Source organism: Macrotis lagotis, chromosome 2, assembly GCF_037893015.1.
Source record: "Macrotis lagotis isolate mMagLag1 chromosome 2, bilby.v1.9.chrom.fasta, whole genome shotgun sequence".
NCBI classification, from domain to species: domain Eukaryota; kingdom Metazoa; phylum Chordata; class Mammalia; order Peramelemorphia; family Peramelidae; genus Macrotis; species Macrotis lagotis.
Genome location: NC_133659.1, coordinates 207802876 through 207828827, shown reverse-complemented (window position 1 = coordinate 207828827; position 25952 = coordinate 207802876). Strand labels below are relative to the sequence as shown.

Sequence of the window (25952 nt, the reverse complement as noted above, 5' to 3'; positions counted from 1 at the left end):
TTACTAGATTGAGCTGATAAGATGTTTAAAAAGATGATCATATTTAGACATTAAGCAGCTTCTTAGTGGATAGTATTTTAGGCTGCTAATACTATAGAAAGACAGGATGGAGTTTTATTTAGCATACTAGGGAGGGGGTTGAAGTTACATAGTCAGCCCCAGAAAATGGTTGTATTCATTTAGAAATCAAAATTGTTTTATCCTAGTCATGGTTTCATCCTCCACAATGTATCTGTTAGGAGGCAACATTGCTTTTTCAAGCTGTTTGCCATCCAGTAAAGCCTGCAGCAATCTTACCAGGCTATTTCAAAACTCAAACCAGTTCTCCCGCCTTAGTATCTGTTTGCCTTATATCTGTAGTTAAAAAGCAGATGTTAGTAGTAATGTATTCTCTGCAGATCAGTCCATTAAGACTTCTTCCTAAAAACTTAAGATTTTAGGTGTTTTTTTTTTAAAAAGGGTGGTGAGAAAAAGAGAAAATGCAATCCCTTCTCTCCACCACTACAGCTTGGTCTGCCTCCCCCCCCCAACCCCGTCCCCCTTTGCCATCTTACCCTGAATAATTAAGAACTATTAAAACCTCTAGGCAAAATTATGTCCATTCCAAAACTGTTTTAACCTCTGGTGCCTCCTAAAGAAGGCAGCAGTGGGAAGGAAATGAAATGTATTTTAAGGTTATTCTTTTCTGTAAAGTTTGATGTACTAGTTCTATCACACAAGTAAAAGTTAATACTAGTTGAGAGAAATCTAGACTTTTTCTAACCTTACCGAGAGGGAAGGTCCTCTCACTAGCAATTCCAATAGTTTTAAGATCTGCTTTTATGTACTGGGTGGCTTTCAGAACAGAAAACTGGAGGTGGGTAAGCAGGTAAGAGAATCTTGGTAGAATCTAAGGCACTTTCCTTTCAATCTAATGGCAGGTTGTACTTCCAACACTTTCCAGAGCAGATGATGACATGATGCGTCCTGGTTCCTTGTTCAGACAGCTTGTCACAGAGGAGGAAGACACATCTACACCATCTCTTTTCAAACTTAGTTGGCTCTCTAGTATGACTAAATAAGATGAAGCAATTTATCAGGACATACCTTTTCCTTTTCTAAATAAATATTACCATGTATTTATTAGTGCCTCTGCTAATTTGTTTCTAAGTTCCACCAATTTTTGTGGTTTCAATGAGGGAATGTGGCCCCCTAGTGACTATTAGAAGGTACTTTAAATTATTAAATTGAACCTAAGCTAACACATAGTTCTACAGTACCTGTTACCTTAAACACCAGCTCAGGTTGCTTGGTCTTTACCATTAGTCACCTGTGCCTTGCTAGACACAACAGGTGGAATTATCACAAGATCATTTAAGCTGCTAATGTACATTTGAGTCTGAGACAAAAGTTACAAATACAGTACAACTTCTTGTCTTTCAAAACTGTGCAGTGTTTGCTAAGAAGCTTGAAATCTAGCCTTTGGAGAAATAATATAGAAATAATCAGGGTTCAAGAAGTATCTAGAAGACATTCTCCCTGCAATGCAAACACTTTACATAGGGAAGAGAAGATGACAGATTGTAGGTAGGGTGTTTCCTTCCATCTTACATACAAAGTCTATTCTAATAAGCTTGGTCTAATTTTTCTCCCCTGTAACAGGGGAAATCAATTTCAAAAGGACATCTGCATACTGAGAGGTAGCATGGTAGCCAGCTTCAGTCCTAGACAGAAGCAAGCTCTTTTTAAACTTTGGGAAAGAAAACTAATGTTTTTCATGCAAACTAGTCTTTACTAGTTTACTGAATTAAAAAAAATCATTAAAATTTTGAGGACCCCAAGTTTTAAAAGGACTCCTTGCACAACACAGTAAGTTTCCAATTGGTTTCCAAATCTGAAATGGAGTCAGTATAGACTCTTAACATGCAGATGTAGTTTCCATCTACTGTTACCTTCACTGGGATGACACCCACCCTGAAAAGAATCCCATTAAAAATGGCTTCAAAGCCCCTCTGAAATTGCAATAGTGCAGCAAAACCACAAGTAAACAAATGCCTGCTAACCTGTTATTTCAAATATAGACTGAAAAGCCAACAGGCATATTTTGTGCAATTTTTTAACAAACTTTTTAAGTTGAAATATCAAATCTGCACAGTGCTGTCCCTTCACAGAAGGCAAGGAACTGCTAGTTCATCATGTAGGAGGTCGTCCTCGGTGCTGTAGGCTATAAAAGTGTGCCTCCTTCAGAATCTGGTTGATGTGGAAATAAGGGCCTTGGCATAGTGCAGACTGCTCCTGTAAGGACTGAGGGGTATTAGGGCTGGATCCGGTAATTATCTGGTTTTGGCTGCTTTCTTGAACACTTCCCCTGTCTGGGCTATTGATGCTGCTGCTGGTACTACTGCTGCTGCTGGTACTACTGCTGCTGCTGCTACCACCACTGTCACTGCTTGAAGACTAGAAAATAAGAGAAAAGAGAACAGATAGTTAATGACAATAATATTCTTCATACTCAAAACACATTTAGAAGAACCTATAATTTCCCTTAACACTTCTGATATACTACTTTTGCCACCCATTCCAACAACATTGGTGTAGAAAAGGAAATTACTGGACCTCCAGGGAAAGTGTCAATCATTGGGACCAGATCATAACATTCCAGTAACATTCTAATGATGATCATAAAAAGGAAGAATGAACAGAAAGAGGAAAAGGAAAGAAGCAAAAAAAAGGTTAAAAGTAATTTTTTGCCGCAATTTTATAGTCCTTACCTGATTATGAACTACACTGTACTATGATGATAATGCAAGAAGTGCATTTTGCTCAATCTTTAACATAATTTCAGAAGTCTGCATGAAAAATTTGCATTGATTTGTTTGGCAATAATTCTGCCACTTCCCACCTTTTTAAACAATCCAGCTGACTCAGTGTCTTCTGCTGTCAGATGGAACAAGTCTCTTAAAGGAGGTGTTCCAAAAGAATTCATTTCAAAATTAGGTTATTATACTAATTAAATAGCCCCAAGTAACTACATTAGGAACATTTATTCCATTACTAAGATTCAAAATTTAACAAACAAATGTTAAAAAACTTAAAGCATTGTTAACATTTCAACACAGCAAGGAAAGAATATCTAAGAAAATTTAGAGTTTTAGTAATGATCCTATATACAATGACATTTTAAATTTATGACGCTCATTGAGTTTCCCTGAGAGATGGGCAGAAATGAGGATATTTAAAGAAATTCTTGTTTTGCTGTTCTTAACAATGGCTACCTACCATTTAATTCTGAAATGTCATCTATGTATGTACAATTAAAACAATAAAAATAAGTTTTAATCATGTCAAGTTCAACATATATGCATAACCATTTGTAATAGCATGGATGACAATATTAGGAAAAGTGGCATGCTAAATAACAGATCAAAACTCATGTTCCACCAGTCATCTGTGTATTTTACTGTGTCATACCATTTTAGATTTTTTTTTTGCAAGGCAAATGGGCTTAAGTGGCTTGCCCAAGGCCACACGGCTAGGTAATTATTAAGTGTCTGAGACCGGATTTGAACCCAGGTACTCCTGACTCCAAGGCCGGTGCTTTTATCCACTGCGCCACCTAGCCGCCCCCTACACCAATATTTACTACAAGAAGCCAAGCAAATTTAGAAAGATGAAAAGAAAGTGCTTTTTTAAGCTCAAGAATAATTATTAAGGCATTTGAAGACAGGTTGAAGAATTTATCCACCATAAGAAGTGACAGTATTGTTAGCCGTAAAAATGAAATTCATATATATGTGGACTTTATACAATTTTTACTACAGGAATCTATATGCTAGACTATGTCTACTAGAGACTCCATTTGAACAGACCCCTGGGTTAATGAATAGTAGTTACACAGTAAGTTTGCTACACTGGATAAGAAACCCACCGCACAGAACACTTTGTTTCCTCTTAGTCTGTTTTCTTTACTGTTTTTCGTTACGGGTGCTGTCTGAAAATTAAGGTGAGAACTATAATCAGTTTCTAATAAAGTTTTCATCTTAAATTATAATATAGCAAAAGTTTACAAATGTAATGACAATTTTGGTAATTCTTGGAGAAAAGGCAATACCTATTTCAAAATTGTAAAAGAAAAATTTGTGTAAGTAGAAACAAAATATCCCTGAATAAACTTCAACAATAATTCAATTTAAGTCATGTACTGGAACACTACTGAAAATAATCCATGACAAAAGATAGCATTTAGAGTAACAATTTCTGAATTTATAACACATTTCTCAAATTATTACAACATATATAAGATTGGGGAGAACATTTAATCTTTCAAACTTTTCATTTTCTAAAAATATTTTGGAGATGCACTGTATACAAATGGATGTATCTAATTAATATTTATCTAGGAAAAGAAAATCTGTATAGTATCCTCTACTTGATAACAATTCCTATAGGAATTATGTAAAAGTAATAAAATTACATTTAGATAGGATCATTTCTAAGGGTTACTATAATCTCTAGGAAATCTTGTTATTCGTTCCTTTAAAAATACTCTGAACAAGTACACTCGTCCCCATAGTTGTCCCCTTCAAATGTTGCTTCACCATTAAGTCATATACAATATGATACATTATAGCCAAATATAATCACCTATTTGTAACACTGTTCCTGTGGAAGTAATAAGCATAATGTTACTTTGTTTATCTTATGTTTTCCTAGAGCAAATTACGGATTTAAATGGAATGTGCAATATACTTTATTTTTTACTAATTCATAATTGCCTTTAACCCAAAATTGATACAAATCAACAAACATTTATTTATTGAGGATCTACAATGTACTATAGAAAATGACTCACTATCCTGTAGTTTATAGAACAAATCCAATCTTAATACATAGTATTAGACAATATGTGCATTAAAGGAGGCAAAAATGAGATTTCTGTATAAAAAGAGATGTAAGAAAGACTTTGTGAATAAAGGCATGTGAACTGGGCTTTAGAGAATAAGTAGAAATAATAAAGAGGAGGAAGGTAAGGGAAGCTAGACATTTCTAGACAAAGAGAAACACCCTGAACAATATGAAGGTGGAAAGACCCAGGAAGGCAGTTTCCAGGTTGTCTGGAGCAGAATACAGGGCAATGAATGAGATAAAGCTAGAAAGGTCAGGTTAAACATCTTAAAGGCACAAGAGTTTACTTTGTAGGCAATTTAGAGTTAATGAATAATAGAAAGCATGACAAGGAATTTCTGGCAGTAAGGATGGCTAAACAGAGGAGGAAAGTTATACTAGTTCAGGTAGGTGGTAATGATAGTGATAGCTGTATGAACAAAGAGAAAGGACATATTATGTGAGAGATGTTATGAAGGTAAAATTGTCACAATATGGTTAAATATCATGACAGCAAGGATAGTACAGTGGAAATAGTCACTGAGTCAGGAAGACTTGATTTCAAATCCTGCCACTTCCTGGCTGTGCTTTATTGGAGGGGGGGGGGGAAAGCAAGTCACTTGTCTCAGTTTCAGTTTCTTCAGCTATAAATACTATACCTTGATGTTGTGACAATCAGATCAATCACTTAATATATATTTTTTTAGTTTTTTTGGCAAGGCAATGGGGTTAAGTGACTTGTTCAAGGTATCACAGCTAGGTAATTATTAAGTGTCTGAGGCTGGATTTGAACTCAGGTTTTCCTGAATCCAGGGCCAGTGCTCTATCCATTATGCCACCTAGCTGCCCCAGCACTTAAAATAATTAAATATAAATTATTAAACAATCACCTCATGAGGGAAGGAAGACAAGGATTATCCCAATTTTCACCCCCTTACCAAAAGGTTCAAACATGGAAGTAGGCAGAAAGAAAGTGTGTCACAGAATGAAATAGTTATGTATGAGAAAGGAGTTACTGAATGAAATTAATGAATGAATGACAAATTTAAGGGAAAACAAACTGTCTTGGATCTTAGGTCTTAGATCTAAATGTATATTTAGAGATGGAAGGGACTTTAGAGGTCACCTAGTTGGTGCTTTTCCATCAATCAATATACATTTTTTAAGAGCACTGGAAATACAAATGAAAATATAAAATATTCCTTTCTCCCAAGAAGCTTTCATTCTATTAGTGAAAACACTATGTACTCATATAAATAGATTCAAAAATATATAAAAGTAAATAAAATACTAGTTAATTGGGGAAAACACTAAATAAATGGGAAAGGTCTCATAGCTGTGATGAAGGAGGCCAGGATAAGAATCTCTAATGGAGAAAAGAGACTCAAGGGGTTGAGTGACTTGTCCGAAGTCTTCTGATCTCAAAATTAGTACCTTTTCCACTTTACACCCTAAGTGAGGTGCTGACAAACAACCCTATAATTGGAAATATAGATCTGAGGGTGGTACTAGAGACCATGAAGCTTAAGATCTGCTGGGAGGCAGATCTTAAGAGAAAAAAGAGCATCAGAGGCGACTGGTAGAACTAGAAGGGTAGTGTCTCTGCGGTCAAAGGATGATCAATAGTATTAAGGGCAAAGATTGACCAGAGGGAAAGGGAAGAAGACTAAGAAGATAATGAGAAATGTTGAGGACTAAAGAAACTAAGCCATAATCAGTTAAGGATATACCTTGTGTAAAAATTATCAAGGTCACCTCAGAACTCAGAGATATCAAGAGTACATTTAAGTAGTTGAAAGTGGGAAGAATAGTGATAATACTGTGTTCCTGACTTGCTGGACACTACTGAAATAAAGTCATCTCTGGATACTTACCCATATGTACCCTCCTTTCATAATTTATGTTATTCTTTCTGATTGTCTCCAAGTTGCTAGTTCACTTCCTCTCTAAATTACTTTGTACTTACTCATATGTCTATATGTTAATTATAGCCTCCCCTCCCTTTAGAAAGTAAGTTCCTTAAAAATGGAATCACTTGGGGCAGCTAGGTGGCACAGTGGATAGAGCACTGGCCCTGGAGTCAGGAGTGCCTGAGTTCAAATCCGGCCTCAGACACTTAATAATTACTTAGCTGTGTGGCCTTGGGCAAGCCACTTAACCCCATTTGCCTTGCAAAAACTAAAACAAAACAAAAAACTAAAAAAAATGGAATCACTCCTTTTTATCTTTGTATTCCATGTAGCCAACACAGTCTTGTGTTGACACAGGTCTCAAGGTTTGATGACTACATCTTTTTTTTAAATGGATCATACTTTTTAATTTTTAATATAAATGTATATTTTTCTTTTTTCTCCTTTATTTTATTTTTATTTTTTAAAATTTATTTTTATTAAAGATATTATTTGAGTTTTACAATTTTCTCCCCAATCTTGCTCCCCCCCACAGAAAGCACTCTGCGCCTTGATCCAAATTGGGTGTGATGAGAGAGAAATCATATCCTTAAAGAAGAGACAAGAAGTCTAAGAGGTAAAAAGATCAAACAATAAGATATCTGTTTTTTTCCCTAAATTAAAGGGAATAGTCCTTGCACTTTGTTCAAACTCCACAGCTCCTTATCTGGATACAGATGGCACTCTCCTTTGCAGACAGCCCAATGACTACATCTTCTAAGGCATGAAACAGAATTCTAAATGCCTCAAAAAGCAAGGAAGGGAGTTAAAAAAATTTTTCATTAAATTTTTTGGACACATTTTAAGTTCTGAGTTTTCTCCTTTCCTTACTCTCTCTTCACTCCACACTAGAGGCCACCATTTGTCTATATCTATATCTATGTGCAAAACCATACTGTGTATATTTCTAATCAGTTCTATCTCTGGAGGTAGAGATAATCTTGTTTCATGGTCCTTTGTTGCTGGATCTGAGTATTTATAATACTCAGAATAGCAATGGTTCAGTTAAGTCTTTGAACAATATTGCATATAAGATAGATTCTGCACATTTCAACCTTCATTAGTTTGTGCAAATCTTTCTACATATTTCTAAAATCAACCTGCTCACCATTTCTTACAACACAGTAGTATTCTATCACAATTATATGCTTGAACTTGTTTGCTATACCCCAACTGATAGGTATCCTTTCAATTTCCAGTTCTTTGCCACCACAAAAAGAGTTGATTCTTTTCCATTTTCCCTGATCACCTTGGAAAATAAGATCTAACAGTGGTATTCTTGGATCTGAAAGGAAGGAATTTTAAGAGCTAACCAGGAGTGGCTGGGTGGCTCAGTGATAGAGCCCCAGTGTCAGGAGTACCTGAGCTCAAATCCGACCTCAGATAATTAATAATTGCCTAGCTATGTGGCCTTGGGCAAGCCACTTAACCCCATTGCCTTGCAACCCCCCCCCCAAAAAAAAACCCAAAACCTTAAAAAAAACAAAAAAGAGCTAATCAGTAATAAGTTTCTCTTACAACAGAAAATGATTTTCTGTTTACATTTTAATCTCATTGTAAATCTGCTTTCTTCCAAAGAGAAAATATGATTTCTATCAAACTATGTTTTAATATTGTTTAAGAGACCAAAGCAATCAAATTGAGATTCTCAGAAATACATTCACCAATACCTAATAACAGGCTATAAGCAGTTTTAAAAATTTTAGACTTCTGATAGCAAGCATGATTTCTAAAAGGCAAGAACTAAGTGATTCTAGGCAGATTTCCATAAAATAATTTTCCAATCAAAATACGAATTCCATAACTTATTTCATGAGTTCCTTCCAGAAACAAATGTTTACATACAAAGAATAGCTGCTCAAAAGTTTGTCCTTACCTCCCTGAAACTATGACTAAACTTTAAGTGATAAATTATTTACATGGCACTTTTGTGATGAAACAAGAATCTGAAAGGTTAAACAATGAAAAAGAATCCCTTGCAAATATCTGTGAGCAACAGCTATGAAGAAAAATTTAGAACACTGAAGAGTGACATCATAAGTTATATATCAGACCCTCAAAAGAGTAATTATCCCTCCAAGTATAGAGGACTTGTATTACTGATTAGAAAAATTCTTTTATTAAAAAAAAGTAATAGTGGAAAGAATTAGGTAACTGGAGGAAAAAAATCTTTACAGTCAGTGTGTCTGATAAAGGTCTCAAAAATATGCAAGAAATTCATTCAACTTCATCAGATTAAAAGTCATTTCCCAATAAAGTCAAAGGATATGAAGAGAATAAAATGCTCCAAATCATTAATAACGAGAAGATACTTGACTAGAAGAGTGACTTGAAATTATATCTTATTATCTATCAAATTGGCAAAGAAAACAAATGAGGAAAAATGACAATTGTTGGAAGGACTGTATAAAAAAAGGCACACTAATGCACTCTTTTTTTTGCAAGGCAAATGGGGTGAAGTGGCTTGCCTAAGGCCATACAGCTAAGTAATTATTATGTGTCTGAGACCAGATTTGAACCCAGGTACTCCTGACTCCAAGCTGGTGCTTTATCCACTACGCCACCTAGCCGCCCCTAACGCACTCTTGATGAAGTTGTAAATTGGTCTAGCAATTTGGAAAACATCAGTAAACTGTGTTTGTGTGTTTGTGTGTGTGTGTGTGTGTGTGTGTGTGTGTGTGGTATAGTTAAAGGAGTGTGTGTGTGTGTGTGTGTGTGTGATTCTGCACATTTCAACTTTAACTATACCACACACACACACACACACACACACACACACACACACACACACACACACACAGTTTAACTATACCACTCTGCCTATATCCCAGAGATGAAAGGAAGAAAATGATTTATATGTATAAAAATATTTACAGTAAATCTTTTCATAGTAGCCCTAAAATGGAAACTAAGGGGTAGCCCATTTGCTGGAGATAGCAGAACAAATTTTGACATAAATATAATGACAATATTACTGTGCCATTAAAAATGATAAAATGGAGTATTTCAAAGGAAATTGGTAAAAAAAACTTCTAATAAAGTGAGCATAACTAGGTCAATTTACATAGAATAACATTAAAACAATCTTGAAATAATTTAGAACTCTGATTTAATACAATAAGCTCAGGACTGAAAATAAATTTCAGGGTGTTGATGGACCTCAAAATCCCAAATGAGATATATAATAGTTGAATATGGAAATATGGGAAATTGCTTTACTGGACAGTGCATTATTAAGGGGTGTGTTTTATTTTGGAAGGGGGAAGGGGGCTAATTGTTCTATAAGGAGATGGGAGGGGTAGTGACAGTCAATCAACAAGCATTTTATTACTCCCTCTTCTCCTCTCCCTCCTCTCTTGCCCCAGGTCCCTGCTCTCAAGTAGATGGTAAAAATAGGGAAAGATTAACAAAAGGAAATAAATAAGGAGACCTTTCTAGCATGAAGGGAAATTCAAATTATACCTATCATTCCAAGAATGCAGCCTTACTTTTTTTAAGCTTTTGACTAATTTTTAAAATTATGAATTAAATCCCCCCCAAAATGAATATTTCCATAGAAGATTGTAGGACATGAAACTGTGAATCTTTATTATGTAGAGCTTACTTTTCTTTTAAAGTATAAACATAAAACTTCAAATCTGTCCTGCTTGTTGTCTGTCATTCTTTTTTGGCCTTTTGGTTCTGTGCTCTCTGTCTGTCTTTTGAGGTGGGAAAAATGCCACAACCTTCCCAACCTCCAACAAAAAAAAAGAAAAGAAAAAAGAGAAAAACCTAGAAAATGTCTATCAAAATTACATACTAAAGTAAAACACCAATACATTGGTCAAGCCCCCAAATGTCTTGTTTTGCATATGAAGTCCATCACTTGTCTGGAGATAAGTACATGCTTCATTCATCACTGATACTGTGGAATGGATTGATTGATCAGCATTTTTAAGTCTTTTTAAAGCTGTCTCTAGAGAGTTGATAAAACTGTTTTCCTGATTCTGCTCATTTTGCTCTTGATTATTTCATAGAAGTTTTCAGGTTTCTCTAAAATGATCCTATTTGTCATTCCTTTTGGTACAGTAGTAGGATTCGTTCAGTTACTCCACAACCAGTAGAATTTAATTAACTTTAAGGGCTTTTTTTTTTGCTGCTACAAAAAGGAGCTTGGATATATAGATCCTTTTCCTCGGACCAGTACTGTCTTATTACAGTGCAGTATAAGACTTTAATTTATTTCTTCTTTCTCCAACTGAACAAAACAATCCAAAACCTTCTTAACAAATATGCATAGTCAAGTAAAACGAGTTCCCATACTGCTTATATCCAATGATGTATATCTCATTCTATAACTAATCATACTCTTCCACCAGGAGATATCTATATATGTATTTCATCTGTCAAATTATAAGTGAAACAGAATAATTTTTCATTTGAAAAAGCTTGGGTTTCTTCCTTTTAAAACTGCCTGTTTATAATTGTCATCTATCCATTGGGAAATAGATCTTAACTTAATATTACATATTTGAATCAGTTCTTTATCTTGGATACGAGACCTTAAACATAGAAACTTGCTATAAAGTATCCCCCCCAGTTAACTGTATCTTTTCTAATTTTAATTGCATTGGTTTGCCCTTTTTATCTCCTTTGTTCCTCTTTCTTCTCTTGATTGGTCATCAACTCTTCTACCTCTAGCCACAGTTCAGGAAAATATTTTCCTTCTTTTTCCTCTAACATTATTTTCTATGACCTTTTCTATCTAATCCATATATCTGTTGCTGTTCAGTCATTTCAGTCATGTCTGACTTTCAGGACCACATTTGAGATTTTCTTTGCTCAAGGCACTGGGGTGGTTTTCCATTTCCTTCTCCAGTTCACTGGACTGATGAGGGAAGTGAGACAAACAGGATTTAAGTGCCTTGCCCAGGGTCACACAAGCTATAAGTATTTCAGGTCAAATTTGAACTGGGATCTTCCTGACTCCAGGTCACTACTCTATCAACTACACCACCTAGCTAAATTCACATATCTTATATGGGGCTTATCTTGGTAAGGAATGTGAAATGTGCTATACTTAATTTCTGCCAATGCTTTTTTTTTTCTGGTTTTCTTAACAGTTTTTGACAAATAGTGAATCATTCATTCAGTAGTCTTTGGGACACAAGCTTTAATTATTGATATTTCAAAGTAAGATGCAATCATTTCTGGCTCTCCTTTATTTGGCCATAACAAAATGAAATCCTAAAAAAAATTTGTGTTGTATTTACTAAAGATTTCTGGGTTTCTTATTAATTTTAAAAGTAGAATATTTTATTTTTCTCTAAATTATTAAATTTATTAATGTGATCTTCATTTGGAGGGAAAGTTTCCTAATCCTAATTCACATGCTACACAGCTCTCATAATCAATGTGAGTTCAGTAAGTACGAAGATAACTGCAAAAACTGGATTTAGATGATAGGGCTTAGATCTTTTAAATTCTATTTATTTCTAAATTGAGAATTTGAGAAACCCCTCCTGGCATTTCCCAAATTTTTAGTAGTTTAAAAGGTGAAGCTTGAATGCTAGAGACACTGTCATTAAGATTATAATTCAGCTAGAAATAGTAAAATGTAAAATGCCACCTTTTAGGGAATGTCTAAACAAAATGTGGCTAAGTAAATATAATGGAATATTACTACACTATTAATAAGTGAAGAATACAGAGAAGCAAGTTAAACCTTATAATTATGTCAAAACATATTGTTCTCAAGTATTCTAACTTTCTAGTTCCTGAAACTATCCCACTCTCACGATTTACAACTCCACTTTACCTCAGCTAAATACAGGAGTGGCCATACCTTGGATCATGCATTGAACCACAAGTATTTCACTTTCATGATCAAAAAACTATTCACAATCCTATTCACAAAGTCCTATCACTCCATTTTTCCTTCTACAAGTTTTTTTTGGCATGGCAATGGGCTTAAGTGATTTGCCTAAGGTCACACAGTTAAGAAATTACTCAGCCTCTGAGGCCCGAATTTGAATTCAGGACCTCCTGAGGCCAGGGCTGGTGCTCTATCCACTGAGCTACCTAGCCACCTCCTCTCCTCCCCCTCTTGTCAATTTCCTTGCCCCTTTGAGACTTTGTAGCTCAACACTCTCTTTCAGGTGCTACTGCAGGAGCAGGAGAAAGCTGGGCAAACAGGCTGACCCGGGTTTATTCTTTAATGTTAACTGGACAAAGTTATATAGCCTCTCCTTTAAAGGACTCTACACAGGCAATGTTTTCAAGTCTTCTCTTTTTTCTCAAGGCTCTCATACTGGTCCTTAACCCATACTTTCTTCTTCATATTTTACTGAGAAAAATCAAGGTCAATTCATCATTAAGTTCCATTCCCTTTTCTTCATATTTCATAACCTCTATTTTGTTCTCCTTTATTCCATATTGTTAATCAAAAGTGTCTGAGGATGCTCCATATGTAGCTCATTTTCTCCAGCAAATTACTCCCACAATTATTCCTTTTCCTCCCTCTCATCTTCAATTTTTACTTCTTTGCTCCCTGTAAACTTGTTCAAGTCTTCTTTAAAAAACCTGACCAAACCCTACTGTCCCCATGATCTATTGCCCTACATCTCTTTTCCCTTTCACAGTCAAACTTCAGGGAAAGGCTGTCTATATTCATGCCTCCCATTTCCTCTCCTTTTGATTAAAATCTCAGTCTCTTAGAATCTGGGCTCCAATCCTCTCTCACTGAAATTCCTCTCTCCAAAGATAATTATCTCTTAAAAATTGTATTTTTCTCTCCTTTTCACATATACCCTTCTCATTGGAAAAACAAAAGCAAAATCCTTGCAACAAATATGTATAGTCAAGCAAAACAAATTCCCACACTGGCCTCATTCAAATGAAATGTGTTCCATTCTGTACATTGAGTCCAACACTTCTGTCAGGTGGGAGACTATCACAGGTTATCTGTTCTCTGGATTCATTGTTGGTTAGTGCAGTGATCAAAGTTCTTTAAGTCTTTTAAATATTTGTATTTTACTAAAAATTTTTTGGTCCCACGTTGCTAATTTTTAAAGTGGAATATTTTACTTTTCTCTCTTAAAAAAACTAAATTAAGCTAACTTTTATTTATGGAGCCATCTGATTTCATAATAATATATGAACTTGGCTCTAATTTAATAATAGAAATTGGATTAAGTGAAGCAACTGATTTCAACCAACTCTGACAGGAGGTTTAAAGCAACTATGTTAATATATAAATTGTTCCAGTCAAGCTCACTACATGTCTTTCCAGGTTTCTCTGAAACCACCCCTTTCATTTCTTAACACAAAGTAGTATTCCTTTACATCCACATACTTCAATTTGTTTAGCTATTCCCCAATTAATGGGCACCCCCCCTTCTCTTAATTTCCAGTCCTTTGCCATTACCCTTTTCTTTTTTTCTTTGACCTATTTAGACATATAGAAATCTAGTAACAGTATTTTTGGATTAAAAAGTATACACAGCTTGGTGACTTTTTTGGTTATAGTTACAAATTGCTTTCCAGAATGTTTGGACCAATTTACAACTTCATCAACAATGTATTAATGTGCTTGTTTTTGTGTATCCCTTCCAACACTTCACCATTCTCTATCAGTAGTATCCCACTTGTCAAATCTAATGGTCTTTCTCAGTTCTCATTCTTCTTGGATTCTTTTCACTATCTGACACTGCCAGCCACCCTCTGCTCCCAGATACTCTGGGCTTCCTTGACACTGTATTCTTTAGATTTTCTTGATACCTATTTTATTTATACATATTTCTTTGTTGTCTCTCCCATTAGGATTGTGAGTTCCTGGAGGATTGTCTTTTGCCTTTCTTTGTGTCTTTAGTGCTTAGCACATAGTAGACATTTAAATACTGACCACTTTCTTTGATGAATGATCACTTCTAATAATATCCCCTATGATGTCCTAAGTTCAGTTCCTTTTCTTGTTTTAAACTCTTACTTGGTTATTAACTTTTTTTTTTTGGTTTTTGCAAGGCAAATGGGGTTAAGTGGCTTACCCAAGGCCACACAGCTAGGTAATTATTAAGTGTCTGAGACCGGATTTGAACCCAGGTACTCTTGGTTATTAACTTTCAAGGGTTTAATTATTCTCACTGTACAGCTGACCATCTGATTTCTATATCCAGGCAGTTTCTTTCAAGAGCTCTAATTCCACCTGACACACCAACTGCACATTGGACATTCTGAAATGAATGTCCCACAGGCATTTAAAACTCAACATAACCAAAAAATTTACTGAATTTTCTTCTACACCAAATCCTTCCAGTCTCTCAGCTTCACAACCTTTGGCATCATCTTCAACTCCTCACTCTATCACTATTTATACGCCCATCATCACTTTCAGGTTTTGTTTCTAGTTCAATATCCTCATTTGTCCCTTTCTCTCTTGTTTTAACACAACCACTACTTATGAGAATTTCATCACCTATTATTTAAACTATTGTAACAGCTCCCTAAATTGATCTCCCTGTATCCATTTTCTCTTCACTTCAACCCATCCTTTACAAGGCTGCCAAAGTGATTTTCCTGAAGGCCAGATTTGATAATGTCCCACCTCCTATTCTCACTCCAGTGACTCCTTATTATCTCTGGGAACAAATAGATCCTCCTTTCAAAGCCCTTCATAACCTACCCTCAACTTACCTTTCCAGGTTTATTTACACATTACTCTCCCTCCAAGCATGTCTAGCCAAATTGGTTTTTATTATGTATTTCCTATCTCTGGCTTTTGTCCAGGTTATCCCCTCTTCTTATCTCAAATGAACTTCCTCCTTATCTCTACCTATTAGATTCCCTTATTTCCTCAAATACTCAATTTAAGGGCCACCTTTCCTGATTCAAAAAGCTTCTAGGGCATTCCCTTCCTCCAAATGGGCTTGTGTTGTGCATATAACTACATACATGCATATTATTTACACCAATACAATGTAAGCAGACTTTTTAACTTTGTTTTTGTATCTATAATGCCAAAAAACAGTGGTCCACTATTAGTATTTAATAAATTATTGGTGATTGAATTTATGATGGAAAGTAAATTAATCCAAACTACTAGGCATACACAATGACTACAACAGTGTAAAAATAGTAAGAATAGCAGCCCACCCCCAAATAAAACCAAAAACCCCCCACCAATTTGAATTCTGTGTGACTATAAAAATTAACCCTAAAGAAAAGAAATGCAGCTCCCTATTCATTATAGAAGTAGACCACTGATATGCAACAATGCTATACTGTTGGACTTAATTGATGCCATTAATGTGCTATATTAGTTTTACTGAAGTTTATTCTCCCTTTTTTATAAGGTTTAGTAGCTCTCTAGGCAGTGAAGAAGTATATATTCTTGAAAATAAAGATAAGGTAATTATAGATCAAATATAGTGTGCCATATGAAATGCATTCTTTCTTAAGTTGCTCAATCAAAACTTTTCTCCCGACTCAGCTATGCTATAAAATTAAAAGCTGTAAATCAGTGACTTATGGGAAATATGGTTTTCTTCTGGGAAGATATTAAACATACTTAGGTCTTAGTTTCTTTATTATTTGATCTCTATGCTCCTTTTCAATTCTCAAATTCTATTACCTCTATGACCACTTCATCTCCCCAAGATGGCTGAGCAGGGAAGGAACAATTTCAGAACTGGGATTCCCAACTACACAACTATGTTATCCATATCTTCACTCCTTAAAAACAACCAAGTATGTGACAATCAGTCGCATATTAAGAGACCTTTATGCAAAATATTTGCTGCAGCACTCTTTGTTGTGGTAGAAGACTGCAAACAAAGTTAAATCCCAACCAGTTGAAGCATGGCTAAATGTGGTATGGTATGTACCTGAATCTAATGGAATTGGTTCACCATGTCAAAGAACATTTGTGAAGCATTCCGAGAAACATAAGAATTATTTTAAATCAGGAAAATGATATATGAAAACAAAACAATAATATGCCATGCAATTATAATGACCAAGTTTGGTCCCACAGCGGAGTCAAGAAAATGGAGCTTCTTTCTCTTCACTGCAGAAGTGGAGAATGATAGATGTGTAATATTCACATATTGTCATATGTAGCCAATATTTTGGTTGGTTTTTCAAAGTTGTTTTTCTTTCTCAATCTCCACTTACAAGGGAAAATTTAAGTGGGGTTCAGAGAAGTGATATATTCAGAAATGGTATGAGGTAAAAAGAAAGGCTAAAAATATTAAAAAGGTTAAAAGTATTAAATTAAAACTTGGTAAGGTTTAACTCACTGAAGGAGCATGTTATATTGAAAAATACATATTTTCTGCAAGTTTTATTTGTTAATGAATTTTTAAAGGTTCATTTATAGGGTAGTTTGAAAGAAACTAACATAATTGCAATTATAATTGATCCTTTGTGAAATTTGTATTTTGGCTCAAATTTGGCATAAAATATTCAACACGTGAACGAAAAGAAAACTTTTTTTCAGTACAAAAGAGTTAACATCCTGAGAGAACACAATTATATATTGTATAATATATATTATTAATTTTTCAAGAACTTGAACCAAAACCACAGTCAGAAAATAATACATGAATAAAATTAGACCACCTGTGAATATATTGCTTCAATTTAAAAAAAAAATTGTTTCTTAGAATTTGATTTCTTTTGGGTTATGGTTATAAACCTCAAAACAAAAAAGACAAACCAACCCAACCTAAAACTCCCACTGGTTTTACTGGTTTTCCAGGCTGTCCTTGTTCTTAATTTTAATTTTTATTAATGTTACAATCTTTAGCTAAAACTTGAACTGTCAGAAAATCCAAACCCAATAACACAGTATTATGCCAGTGAAAATTTCACAGAATTTTGGAATCATGCTATTCCTAAGTCTTTGTTTACTTATCCTTTACTTTTTACAGTGAGAATTTAGAATGCTATGACAGTGACATCAATGGTTTTTTCCCCTACTGAGAAAGGCAGACAAGGCAGAAGCCTGAGGTAAGTCTCTTCTGTTCTTTCCTTCTTGTTTTCACTCCCAGGTTGTTTGGATAATGTAATCTTTTAAGTCAGATTAAATATCTAAGCAAATCAGGGATAATGAAGAAAATTACGTTCAGGTTACAATGTGGTCTGCCATAGGCATATAGCTCATACTTTTATTAGGCAGAAATCTTTTAAGAGTCACTATGAATCAGAGAAAGATAACACAGGAAAATCCAGATTATTTCATAGAGTAAAAGCAGGGTAAAGAAAGAGAATTCTGGTTTACAATGAATAAAGTTAAAATAAAGCAAGCCAAGAAAGTTTTGGTTGTTAGCACTTAAGAATACTGGGTAAGGAAAAAGTCATAACTATCATGAGGTGACTATCCAGAACTCCAGAGGCCACCATCCTAAAAGACAATTCCTCCCTGCCTTTCATCCCACACTTTCTTAGCCCAAGTCAAGTGACTTGCCCTTCATTTCTTCTTTTGTCCAGTATGGGGCTACCATTTTTTCAAGTTCCATGATCATTTTAGGTTTCCTCTGGGAATACTTTTTAACAACGGCAGATTATAGCACTCCATATCCCATATAGGATGATTTGGGACCCCTATTAACAGTCAGGATCAATGCAGAATATCTGAGGACATTTGTCAGCCTTAGTTCTCTCCCAATCACTGTCTTTTCCTCTTCTTTGCCTTTCTACTGTACCCTTTTGAAAACTCGATTGCTGCACTGAAATTGCTATATCTGGTTCTGCCATGTATAACCTATATGACACCTTAGGAAAATCATCCCTTCACCTTACCTATAAAATGATTTTCAAGGTCCTTTACAGGTAAAAATTATGTGGTCCTGTGGTACCCTCTGGGGCTGATAGAAAGCTAGCTTTAAAATATCTGATTTTTAGTTTTATTAGTGTAACAGTCTTCAGCTAAAACTATCAGAAAATCCAAACCAAATAACATAGTATATCTAGCTTATGCCAGTGAAAATTTCACAGAGTTTTGGAATCATGCTGCTCCTAGGGTCTTTGTTAGTTATCCTTTACTTTTTACAGTGAGAACTTAGAATGCTGAGATAGTGACATCAATGGTTGATTTCCCTAAGAAAAGAGGGTACAAGGCAGAAAGAAACCTTTTCTCACATACTTACACATGATGACACACAAAGACAGGAGAAACTGGGTCTACTCCTTACTCTACAATGCCATCTTCAAACTCTTTTCATTGTCATCACCACTGAGCAACAATCTATCTTCCTTTAAAGTTTACACCAAGATGTCTCTAGAATAGATCCCTAGTTGCAGTCATTCTCTGAACCTTCCAATCCCACCTCTTCCCCAATTTTTGATTCTTCTTTCCTTCTCCTATTTGACTAATAGACTTCTTCACCTCTAATCTCTGTTCCATTTAAAGATTCCAGTGTCATAGTTCTTAAATTCACATGGCTTTTGCCTATACCTTAGATGCCAGAACTCCTCATTCTAGCTCTCAATAAAATGAGACCCATCACAAAAGCTAATTTCTACTCAAGAGCAGTGTGTGAAGTATAATGAGTGTGGACTTGATTTAGGTTCAAACCTCACCTCCAATACTTATTAACAACCATAAACAACCATAGACAATTCAGTTTAACTTCTGTAAGCCTTGGTTTCCTCATTTGTAAAATTTAAGAGTTGGACAGATGGCCTATGAGGTTCTTTCTAGGTTCTGATCTATGATCCCAACATTTACCAAACTTCACAGAATTATAAGGTTCAAATAAAAAATGTCAAGTTATATAAATTTCATTATATAAATGTCAGCTATTATCTGGCTAAAAGAAAGGAGTGTGCCACCAGTGGAGGATAAAAAAAAATATCCATGTTGCACATGGATTTATATAACATAGTACCCTTTATGTGTTCCATATCTAATATGGTTTTTAAGAAATGGGATGGTTATCCACTAGGGAATACAGATACTTTCCTTCCTTGAATCAAGGATCTTAGGTAATTCTAGAAGGGAATTTTTGATTTCTCCAAAATAATATACACTATTAAATAGGCACTCTTGTCAGAGTAAAATATAATTTAGTACTATGCCTAAGTTAGCGTGCATATATATATATATATATATATATATATATAATATATAAAATCTAGTTAAGACTGCACAATATAGTTTAAAAAACTAAGACACATGAAGTAATATCAAGACCCTAATGAACACAAACTACAAAACCAGTATTTTCTAAATGATTCTCTTCACAATATAATCAGGGGTTCATTTAGAATTTTGGATGCTATTATTTTTTCTTTTAAACTATATATATATTAAAATAAATATATGTATCAAATTTTTTTGAGGAAAATACTTAAACTTCCTTCCTTCCCTCCACCTTCAAGTTCCCTGACTTTGCTTTGTCCCAGGAGAATGAGAATATTCCATATCCCCAGATTTCTTGGATCAACATTTGTAGGTTTTGTCAATTTATTTAATTTCTTGTTAAATAAGTGTTAATCTTTTGTTCTTATATTAAGTTATTTTGGGGCATAGATAGCCCTGTGCAACCAACCCTCAAGAATCAAATACTTGCCTCTAAGAAAGGCAAAGTTCTGCAAAAACAACTGTCAGTCAATATTTTTCAGGTACAAAAGCTTTGCATGGCCAAAGTGGTTACAGAAAAACCATACTCCTGAGTTCTTCCCAACTGTAGCTTTTACGAAATCATTTCTTAGTTTCTTCTCTTTTTTTTCCCCAGTGAAAAACTGAAGCTGGTATCTAGCCAGTCAAGAGCATACCACACTTTAAAGTCTCCTTAAAAGAAAGGAAGGGCAGCAATTATGTGGAAAAATTGCTCCTCGCCTGAGGGGAAAACATAATTGGTCATTCCTCTGCTACAGGTGGGAAAGACTCAATTTATCCCCTATAAAAAGCAGTAGCCTTTAGGATTGCTCAAATCAAATCAGTTTGACTCTTCTCACTAAGACTTCAGAGTATCTATCTTTTCAAGGACTACTAGGGAAAAAGTGAATATTGCTGAAAGGGGATAAAGGAAAGGAAGAGAGAAGAGGCAGAAGAAAAATACACACAGGATGGTTGCTAAAATTCCTCCTGACATAACATTTAATCTAGAGAAGCAGTTCACAAATGGATTCCTCCAGCCTGAGGGGCACACAGTATGACCATTTTTGCAACACTATACTAGATATTGAAACAAAGAGGCTAAACAATAATAAAAATCCTCATCTATTCAATTAAGATAGTTTTAAGATAAATAATTCTCAAATTTCCCATTATACAAACACATTATTAAATAAATCTTTAGATTAAAAGGTTAAAAGTGCCTTTTAAAAAAAAAGCATTTTAGCTACTTTAAAAGATATGGGGCAGTACATACCAATATTTGGAGCTATACCCCAAGAAGCTGTAAAAAGATGGGGGGGGGGCGGCTAGGTGGCACAGTGGATAGAGCACGGGCCCTGGGCCCTGGAGTCAGGAGTACCTGAGTTTAAATCTGGCCTCAGACACTTAATAATTACCTAGCTGTGTGGCCTTGGGCAAGCCACTTAACCTCATTGCCTGGCAAAAAAAAAAAATCCTTAAAAAAATTAAAAAGATAAGAAGGAAAAATTCCATGTGGACAAACATGTTTCATAGTAGCATTTTACATATGCAAAAAATAGGGTTCTAAATGGGTGCCTATCAATTGGGGGAGTGTTTGAACAAATCATGTTATTATAAATACAACATTGAATAAGAATCCAAAGAATCTTTTAAAAATCAATACTTACTGAATAAAACAATATAAGCAAAAAATACCTAAAACTCAGAACACTGCAAAGACCTATCTGAAAGTCATACTCTTATTCTCAGAATCATCCATGACCAATGTATTTATTTTGTTTAACTATACTTCTCTGTATAAGAGGGGAAAGCAATGATGGGAACCAATAACTTACTAAGCATATAAAAGACAGATATGAAGGAAAATAGTGTCTCTTGAATTATCAACTCAAGTCCTAAAGCATAACTGACTAAAAGTGAAAAATGAGGTGAAAGTTACCTAAATCTAAAAAAAAAAAAAAAATGCACCCCCCCTTTAAATACCAACCATCCTCTCTCACTCTCTCTCTTCCCCTCCCAGTGTTAACTAAATCAGCTCTTCTAATGCAATTAAAATAAAGATGAACCAATAAAAGCAACTCAATTAGTCAATTATGCCATAATAATTGGAGGATCAGTACTCCTCAGTTTCTCTTCTAGCTCCAACCTTGGTGGCTAATACTTTTTTATTTGAGAAGCAGCTGGGTAATTTGACCAAGCTTAGGACCTTGGGTAAAAGTTTGTGAAGAATGGGAAATCTAATAGATACATTCTGAACTTTGGATTTACTTATTGATTCATCTATTCTTTCCCTACAGAATTTTGGATTTACCTATTGATTTCATCTATTCTTCTCTGTCCTGTTTCAAATAGCTCATTTTAGGAACATTTTTGTATTAGCTTTGAGAAGTGCTTGTGAAGAAACCCTGGCCCAGCCTCAAGACAGATGGTGTCAAGAGCAACTCAAGTGTCTGAGTATTAAGTATGTGAGCCAAAAAGTGGAAGGCAAATTTCTCCTTTGCTTCCTCAATATTAATTAAACATACCAAAGAAATCTTTAAATTCTACAAAAAACAAAAATCAAAGTGTTGAATTCTAAGATAGTTCTTGTTCAGTTCTATTTCTCTTGAAGCTATAGATATGGAATTCCCCCCTTCAAAATACAGCATGAAGAAAAGGATATGTAACAATATGTAATATGTAACAAATGATAAATGCAACTTTAAAAAAATTAGGCCATCCCAATCAGACCTACAAACTCCATTTTTGATGCACTCTGGACACATCAAAAATTAAGGAAGCAAAATTAGTATCAATGTTGAAATATAGAAGAGAACCACTGATAATAGATCAATTAACTTCCAACAAATTTTTTCCTAACTGAAAAAGAACTTCAGAGTGGAATTTTAATTATTATTAATTCAGTTTTTTTTAATTAGCACATGAGCTTTTTACATCACTACTCGGGCTTAATTTAATCTTTAATAATTGGTCTTCTTCCTTTCTCCAAAAATCACATTGCTCCAATTTCAACCAATTCACTCACTTTCTGTTCAATAAATTCAGTTCCGGTATATTAAACATGGGTTCAATGTGCAGAGCAGAGCTCTTGGTCTAAGAGGCATAATACACAAGCACTGAAAATATAAACTAAGGCATAAGCATTAGTATAATCCAAAGTAATTTGTGAGGTCTTGGAGGCCAAGGGAATGGGAATAGAAGGAAAGGTGATGGACAAAAGGCCAAGATTCAACAAGACTCTAGGAACAAGTTCCTAGGATAGTGTTTCTAACTTGCATCTAATATCCTTAGAACTGAGTAGCACCTATAGGCTTTGGGCTTTATACTTACTCTCTAATTTTGTTCAATCAACTTATACCACCACTAAGGAAATCTTTACACATAGAAATCAAATTCAATTACAAAGAACTGAACAGTAACTGTTGTGCTAGAATTCTGCTGAACAGGATATATTTTAAATAAATAGCCTGGAACTTAGAAAACTTTTATATGGAGGGTTTTTTGGTTTTTTTCTTGTTTGTGGTTGTTTTGTCTTCAGCTGATTTTTACCTGTAATATTAAGAGTTCAAACCCTTCTAATTCATTTTAACTGTAATGTAAGCTTACATTTTCCAAAACAGACTAGTCTTTTTCATGGAAAACTGCTTCAATATCCACAGACAAAGTGCAACTTTCAGTAAGCTTAACTTAGATATGTGTCCTGCGGATTGTTTCAAAGCTTTTCTAGTATGTGTTGAAGTCTCATATTTTGAGGGATTTTCTTTATTACCCTTAAGCTGTTCTGGAAACAGCTGCTGCTTAAGTTAAAAAAATTTAGAAAAATTCCCCAGAAGCACCAAGTAGGTGTAGTCCTATACTAACTAAATTATTAGGTGTTTATGTCATCAGTAAACTAGTAGTTAAATACCTGCTATTATGCCAACAATGGCAGAAAGCAAAATTATTTTTAAGACTTAAAATCTTTAAGAGGTACTTCAACTATTTTAAAGTAAAACTCCTAGCTTGTTTATTTCTTTGAATAATTGTTTTGTTTCTTTTGGATGCCCTTTACAATGTGGTTAGTTCAGACAGCTTCTAAAAACTAAGGACTTTAAATGTAATCCAGCTATTACCTCTGTATCCCAGGAGTCCTGAAAGACAGGGTTTCTGCTACTCCGTTTGGTCTGGGGGAGATGACTGTCTTCTTCATTTCCATTCCTTCTCCTTTTCCTAAAATTAAATCATTCAGGGAGAAAAAATTAGCCAACTCTTGATCCTTTGCCTTCTCGAGTGTAAAAAAAAAAAAGATAAATATTTTACAATTCCCCCCTAAAATGTCCTATATTGACAATCCAATTGATGTAGGGTGATTTAAGAATACAATACTACTAGGCACTAATAACAAAAACCATCAGTATAAATGTAGCAGTACTGAATAAAATTAAGTTGTGTTAATTTGGATTCAGTTCTAAAGATAAACTTGAAAAAATTTTAAAGTAATTACCAGGAATACTGTTAGAGTAAGCTGTTAGTAACTAAATTATCAATATCTACCTAATGAAGTTCATCTTTTTTATAATCCTTGAAATTACAATTCCATGTTAACAAATTTCACTCCCTTCCATGTGATGGCAGTTAAGCCAGGTGTGGCTGCCAAATATTTACCCTTAAAATACTTTATAGTGGTACTATGACAAACAGTGAAAAGGTTAAAAACTTTTCTCTTGTTAACTGTTTGTTTGTACCAGTTATTATTATGACATAGTTGTTACTTCACTGGATTACTTTGAGGGGGAAAAAACATTTATGTTTTTCAACAGTAATGAGTTTTAAATACAGGCTTGATTCTTCTTAAGCATTCTGAAAGGAATTTAAATAATCAAAAGAGACAAGAATAAAAAAATGAATCTCTCCTGGGAGTCTAAACAGTTACTAAGAAAAGAATTATAGAAAGAAAAATTTGTTGTGTAGTTTAAGCTAAATTTGCTCTAGAGTCAACTCGTTCTTACTGTAATAAAAAATTATCTAAAGTTCATCTTCCAAAGCTAGAAGGCTAGGGTGGAGTGGTGAAGTATTTTCAAAAACTAATTTTGAGCATATAGTGTGGTCTCTACTATAAATGCTTGATCTTGTAAACCTATATTTTAAATTAAAGAATAAGAGGCTCTGAATTCTGAATCTCTCAGTTCCTTAAACTATGCTTACTCTCTTAAATGTAAAAACCCTGTTAATACAGATAATGATCTCAATTTGTGACTGGTCTGGTGGAAACGGATATTTTCAATTCTGTTACCAATTTTCTATAGGCCAAGTCTTCTAAGACTATCTAGCTGAAAAATGGAATAGAAAGTCCCTGTATTTCTTACTTACTTTCAGGGATGCTATAAGGATCATTACACCAGTAAAGTAATATTCTGAACTCCTTGGAGGCAGGATGCCATTTGAAGGTGGTATTATCATCATTAAGTGGGTGGGGGCAAAGTTTAGTTTCCAGATATCAGGGCCTGAGAAATTGTTACCCTTGACACCTCCTAAAGTAGGGAAAATCTAATGTAAGCTAAGTCTAAAACACTTATTTGATGGTATATAGTTTTGGGTATGAATTCAACAATGTATGGCACCAAGAATGAGTTGGGTGTAAGGAAAGCTTTTTCCCCATTGGAAATATCTGGATTTTCAAGAATGGGGGAAGTGATCAAAAGCAAACCAACACAAAAAAATTACCCCTTAGAAACAGCACGTCAACAGAATAGACTCTCATCACTCACAACAGAATGTAGTTTTGAGGCTATTTATCACAGTATAACATCCCACCCCTAAAATGACCCTTTTAATTTTGTAGTTAATGAAAGACACCAAAAAAGTGTAGTAAATCTATCAAATCTGACATTTGCTACTCAACGAAAATCTGTCTTCATAATAAGGTGGAGTTTCTATTGTGATTTTAGGGTCCTCCTCTTTCTGGGTCTCAGTTTTCTCATCTGTAAAATGAGTACAAGTATACGCTCTCTAGTGTCTCTTTTGGGGCTGAAAGTTTTCACCAGCAGAAGGAGCTTGATTTCAAAGCCCCTGATCGTTTT

At 34.6% G+C, this 25952-nt stretch overlaps 3 protein-coding genes across 9 annotated transcripts in view; 2 read left to right on the top strand and 1 right to left on the bottom strand.

The window, feature by feature from the left end:
- COG1 (component of oligomeric golgi complex 1) overlaps positions 1–24545 on the top strand; it is a 38057-nt gene extending 13512 nt beyond the window's left edge. For 3 of the 4 annotated variants that reach the window (XM_074224657.1, XM_074224656.1, XM_074224655.1), the window contains exon 14: positions 921–1122. In XM_074224657.1, the coding sequence (XP_074080758.1) occupies positions 921–1061 (141 nt within the window). In that variant the 3' untranslated portion in view covers positions 1062–1122. Of the gene's footprint in view, positions 1–920; positions 7390–17719 lie in introns of those variants that run through there. The other variant, XR_012475951.1, reaches the window with a different exon arrangement.
- Positions 93–25952, bottom strand: part of VCF1 (VCP nuclear cofactor family member 1) — a 26933-nt gene continuing 1073 nt past the window's right edge. For 2 of the 4 annotated variants that reach the window (XM_074224667.1, XM_074224665.1), the window contains exons 2-4: positions 24006–24102; positions 3908–3970; positions 93–2436 (exon numbers count right to left, since the gene is read on the bottom strand). In XM_074224667.1, the coding sequence (XP_074080768.1) occupies positions 2173–2436; positions 3908–3970; positions 24006–24102 (424 nt within the window). In that variant the 3' untranslated portion in view covers positions 93–2172. Of the gene's footprint in view, positions 2437–3907; positions 3971–24005; positions 24103–24426; positions 24595–25952 lie in introns of those variants that run through there. The other 2 variants (XM_074224668.1, XM_074224666.1) reach the window with 2 other exon arrangements.
- The window catches only part of MTNAP1 (mitochondrial nucleoid associated protein 1), a 25480-nt gene continuing 17248 nt past the window's right edge, over positions 17721–25952 (top strand). Inside the window, exon 1 of the mRNA XM_074224660.1 lies at positions 17721–17798. Within this exon, the coding sequence (XP_074080761.1) occupies positions 17737–17798 (62 nt within the window). The 5' untranslated portion in view covers positions 17721–17736. The remainder of the gene's footprint in view (positions 17799–25952) is intronic.